Raw genomic sequence first — 5,724 nt, forward strand, 5'->3', positions numbered from 1 at the left:
AAGACCTTCATAGGATAACAGAACTGATCCCAGAAGTGCCATGTGGTCTTCAGCAGTGTCTTCAGAGAAGCTTTGACCTTCTGGAAGGTTGAGAGCTATGTTGCACTGAATTATGTATCCATTACCGGTTTTTGTACTCTGAGACTGAAAACTAGTGTTAGTCTCTTTCGGATTCACACTCGGAAATGATGGAAACCCGCTGCTACTCTTGTTCGAACCCTGATCGGCTTTTTCAGATGACTCACCAGCACTGAATGCAGTTTGTATCTTCGGACTTCTTTCAGATTCAGTAACTGGAACACTACCCCGGTAGTACATCTTAACATCCTGTTGACCACTCGGACTATTCATTCTAGCAATCTTTTGCTGCTCAAGATCCTGACTCTCTATTTTCTCAATGAACTGTGAAATAGTCAGCCCGTCATACACACCAGTATTCTTTAAAATCATCAAATATGTTCCCCACTCTTTTTGAGGTAACGCGTCAGCCAATTTATCCACCCATTCCTCACGACCTTTTTCAACTCCCAACATCGATAACGATCGCACCAAATGACAGTATCTCTCGATTAGCTTTTTAGTATCCTCTCCCGGCAAACTACTAAACAGATCGAATTCTTTCTTTAACAGTGCTTTCTTGCTCTTGATCATGTTTTCACTTCCCTCGAATTTAACCTTAAGAGCATCCCATATTGATTTAGCAGTTTTGTCGTGCTGTAACAAGATGAATATATCTTCCTTTATCGCCTGCTGCAACAAACTGATCATCATTTTCTCGGCTCTATACATTGCTCTTTCTTGATCGGTAAATTCAGATATCTCTTTAACAACTTGCAAATCTGTTCGAGGCAATGTGCACTTTTTCAATATGCACTCCCACGATCTGAGATGATTTGCCTGGACCCAGTTTTCAAACCGATCCTTCCACCCATAATACTCCTCAATGCTCATCAATTAGGAGGCTTTTGAGTCGTTCCCGTCTCATTTTCCAAATTCATTGCTTGAGCAATTGCGGCTGGGGTATTCGATGTAGCAAACACGTTGTAAAACTCGGAATCCATACTGTCTTAACACGTTTTTCAATGAAGATGACAGAACAGCGAACCAGAAATGTCCTTTGGAGCGGTCCAAACTTAAAGATCGTTCGAGCGGACCAAAGTTGTTCGTTCAAGCGGACCAAAGTTGTTCGAATAAGCGATCCAGAGAAATAAATGTCTTAAGAGCGGTCCAAGATGATCCAAATGAGCGGTCCAAGATGTCTTTGGAGCGGTCCAGAAATTGTTCGTTTGAGCGGTCCAAGTTACTAATTTGGAGCGAACCAGAACCAAATTTGTACGAATGAGCGGTCCAAAACGTGATCTAAAAGCGGTTCACGATGACGTCACTTCGAGCGGTCCATATTACGAACATGATTTGACCCATAAAAACTTCGAATTTTGGCTTCAAACTTTCCAGGGTTTATCTTGATACTATTGCGCACAATCTGTGAAAAATTGAGCGAATTCCGACCGTGAAATCTTCCTGAATCAGAAAAAGAAGGTGTAGAAGTGAGAAGAAATGATGAAAAACAGCTACAATCTGCAGAAAACCTCCTCCCAAGCTCTGATACCACTTGTAGGATCGTATGCTGACCCGAACGAGTCGTTCAGAGGTTATCTCTTGCGTTTCAGATGCGGAATAATAAGAAATACAAGTAGAAGTAGCTTGTTCTTCTTTCTAACTGCTTGTTTTATTGATTTGCAACGTTTTACAGCTCGATCTTCACACCGGCAGAGCTTCGGCGTGGAATTCGGATTCAACGTTCTGTGAATCGCCCTAATGACACCTATATATAGTGGTTTGGGTCCGCTCATACGTCACATGTTCATATGAGCGGTCCAGACACGTCCACATAAGCGGTCCACAATTGACAAATAAGCGACCCAACATCCCTATGTCCCTATAAGCGTTCCTAGCATATAACACCTATACAGACTCCTGTTTTCTCGTATTTCGTGCCCTATGCTATACAATACAATGTAAGACCTGATCCTAGACACCTAGACGGAATCAACAGATGTAGTGCACCAACATCATTTTTACATGAACTCGCTCAACTTTTGTTGATTTTTCAAACTACATGTATTTCAGGAAATTAATGGATCTGGCGAAGTGTGCGATTGTGTCAAGCTGCGTAGTGAATAATGATGTCATCCAGGTTTAGTACGAGTTACATGTCTCTAAACCACGTTTTTATTTAAGTCTTTTGTGGTGTCATGTGAACACGCTTTGATCATGTCAAGTTTGTAACTTGTTTTATGTGTCAACATTTTAAATGATGATGTTGTGGTAACTTTAAATTTAATGAATGGATGATCATCATGTGTTTTATTTTCATATAGCATTGTTATGATTGTTGCTATGGTATTAAGAAGTCACACCAATAAAACCCACGCTTTCGCAAAAGCCAGGGTGTGACAGCTTGGTTTCAGAGCCTCGATCATAGCGAACCGGGATTCTTTCTCGAGTCTAGACTATGATCACTAGGGCTCTCACGAAAACATTTTTACATTGCATACGCTAAACGTCCAGATCCAGGGTACAAACATTTTTACAAACAAAAAGGCACAAATACACTTTTCAAAATTTATATTTCAGTCTTAGAGACTGAGGGAGTTCAGTCTTAGAGACTGAGGGAGGTTCAGTCTTAGAGACTGAGGGGTTCAATCTTAGAGATTGGGGAGGTTTAATCTTAGAGATTGGGAGGTTGGTCTTAGAGACCAGGGAGTTAGTCTGAGAGGCTAGGGAGTTCAGTCTGAGAGGCTGGGAGGGGTAGACTGGAAAGACTAGGAGGATTACTTGCTTGCACTATTGTGACTTACATGTTTATTTGATTTCATGTTGATATATGTGCATATGTGTGGTTGTGTTACAGACACCATGCCATCATCTTCAGATACTGGGGTATCGGACACTTTGGATCCTTTAGCGATCGTGTTGGACGATGAGATTCTGTCAGAGAGTGAGGTGTACACGTCAGACACTACTAGCACGGATGAGGATGATTTCCAGCCGTTTGCTCTTCCTGAGATTGGAGATGATATTCCTATTGCTGATGGCCCTTTCGATGGGGACCTACCTCTTCTTCAGGTCCCTGCTCCTCTACCGCTTGCCGCAGTTACCCTCAAGGATCTGCCTCATGATAAGCTCGCCGATGATGACATCGATTTGTTCCTAGAGGGTCCCCCGGAGGGTGACCAAGATGGAGTGGCCCTCATGGATGCCGATGTCCCTTTTGCTGATGATCCTGTTGTCGACCCTGTTGTTCCCTTGGCTGAGATTCCTGCTGATGTGCCCATTGCTGATCCTGTCATTCCAGTCGAGGCTCCCATTGAGGAGGCTCTTTTTGATCTGTTTGGTGCTTACTCATTCGAGTCTGTAGCGTCCGCTTCACCGCACGCCCAGGGCGTACAGCTCTATTCCTCTGATTCCGACTCAGACATGGCGATGTCGGCTGCGCTTCTTGTTTTCCTCGACGTTGACCCAGAGCCAGAGGTCGAGTTTTTGCCTGATGAGCCTGCTCCTCTTGGTCCGAATCCGGTCGTTGCTTATGACCCCATTGAGGCCCCAGCTGTTGCACATTTGCCAGACCCTTTACCTGAGCCTGGTCATGTCGATATGCCAGATATAGCACCACCTGTCATTGTTGCGCCCGTCGAATTACCATCGATTCCTGATGCTCCTGTTATTGATGCACCCATTATTGCACCAGTAGTACCTGTTTCAGCCCCTGTGGATGCTGACCATGCACCGTTTGCTTCTCACATTGATCCTCGTTATGCTGACACCCGTAACGGGTGGATCGAGGATGATGACTACCCACCGTTTGTGCTACCCGTCACTCCTCCCGTAGCACCTGTTTCCGCTCCTACTGAGATTCCCTTGTTCCACCCACACACCTCTGACGTCCAGCGCACTGATCTTCCCATCACATTCCTCCAGGACATACCGCCACCTCGTCCTGGTGAGGGTCCATCGAGGCAGCCGCCTGTTTTTGTTCCACCTGTACCGTCATCAGTACCGCTCATGTCCCAGTTCCCTCACACTGCACCATCTTTCGTACTGTCGGGCGAGTCGTTTCTGTGGGCTTCGCCCAATGTTATGCCATTATCAGATCCGTACCACCCTTATCATGTGGGGTACACGACAGAGGACATACTCATCTCTCTAAAACTACAGCAAGACGCACCCTGAGTCGTCGCATTCAGGAGTTAGAGAGAGCTCCACGTCCTCCGTGCCATTATCAGACTCCTTTCGCCGCACAGCACACTCCCCTTCCGCTTCCCCCCGATTCGGATGTTCGTTTCCTTACATCTGAGCAGCAGATTGCCTATTTGCTGCGCGTCATTCGTGCCTTAGAGGAGGATTGGGTGCACATGCGCCGGCTACTTTTCTCTCACTTTCCTCTTCCTCCTTCGCCATCAGCATAGATATTTTTGGTTTGATGCAGGTAGATCATTTTGGTGAGAAAGTCGCGATTGGGCTAGCTTGCGAAGACTTTTTGGAAGACCACGCTTTTGTACATGATTTGTGTAGACAGATTTGTATTTTTGGGGGTGATGTAACCCCATGATCTTATTTTGACATGTGATGTACTGTAAAACGTGTAAAAAACAATATGGTGGTCATGATTAATGAAAGCCCAATGGCAACGTTCTCACTATATGCTTTGTTGAATTATTTGTTTTATATATTAACATGAGATGTTATGTGATTGATGGATGTTACTATATACGCATATTTATTATACTTACTATGACCTGACCAACATGATCATCTTTTGGAAGATGCCTCCACGACGCGACGCGCGCATGCCCACTACTGAGGCGGAACTCCAAGGGATAACTGTCGTGGCTATAGCTCAGTATGCGGCCTCCCATGTATAAACAAGCGGAAATATCTCGAACAACAACGGCAATAACCATCCACCCAATGGTAATGTTAAGTCCCTTGATACACATTACGATACACTTGGATATTTCTAGCACGTCCGCTAATGCCATTTGTAAATTATAACGTATGTGCAGGGTACACCTACAAACAATTTCTTGACTGTAGGCCCGTGAATTTCGACGGCACAAGAGGTGCTGTTGCATTTGCTAGGTGGGCAGAAAAGACAGATTCCGTCCTGAGGATGAGCAAGTGTGCTCCTGAGCAACAAGTTACCTACATCTCAGGGCTGTTTCTTGATGGTGCCTTATCATGGTGGAATCTACAAGTGCAAACCTTGGGAGAAGCGGCGGCATATGCGTTAACATGGAATGAGCTGAAGGAGCTCATGAGGAAGAAACACTGCTCGCGAGCTGAAATACAGAAGCTAGAGACTGAGTTCTGGCACCTAAGAATGGAAGGTCCTAAGATTGCAGAATATGTTCAAAGGTTTCATGATTTGTCCCATGTGGTGTCGTACATGGTCACACCCGAATTTAAACGTGTTGAGCACTTTATCTGGGGATTGGCACCCCAGATCATGAGCATGGTTACCACGTCCAAGCCTGCAACGATCACTGAAGCCATTGATCTCAGTGTGGCAGTTACTGAGGAAGCCATTAGATTGAACAAGTTTTCAGTATCTGAACCGAAGAAGAAGGAGACTCATGTGGAGTCGTCTGGTGAAAACAAACGGAAATTTTCAAACTTCAAGCAAGGTACCGGCAGTACCAGTAAGAAAAAAGATACAAATCC

The 5,724-nt window shown here is 44.9% G+C and overlaps 1 protein-coding gene across 1 annotated transcript; it reads left to right on the top strand.

Moving 5' to 3' along the window:
* Nucleotides 1–2,919: 2,919 nt before the first annotated feature.
* LOC110866880 (resuscitation-promoting factor RpfA-like) lies at nucleotides 2,920–4,233 on the top strand. The gene has a single exon (XM_022116048.1). It carries the CDS (start codon nucleotides 2,920–2,922, stop codon nucleotides 4,231–4,233), a length of 1,314 nt encoding a protein of 437 aa, XP_021971740.1.
* Nucleotides 4,234–5,724: the final 1,491 nt, after the last annotated feature.

Source organism: Helianthus annuus, chromosome 1, assembly GCF_002127325.2.
Source record: "Helianthus annuus cultivar XRQ/B chromosome 1, HanXRQr2.0-SUNRISE, whole genome shotgun sequence".
Taxonomy (NCBI): domain Eukaryota; kingdom Viridiplantae; phylum Streptophyta; class Magnoliopsida; order Asterales; family Asteraceae; genus Helianthus; species Helianthus annuus.

Excerpts from the sequence above, each read along its gene's own strand:
- LOC110866880 (XM_022116048.1), top strand. The coding sequence starts at position 2,920 with ATGCCATCATCTTCAGATACTGGGGTATCGGACACTTTGGATCCTTTA.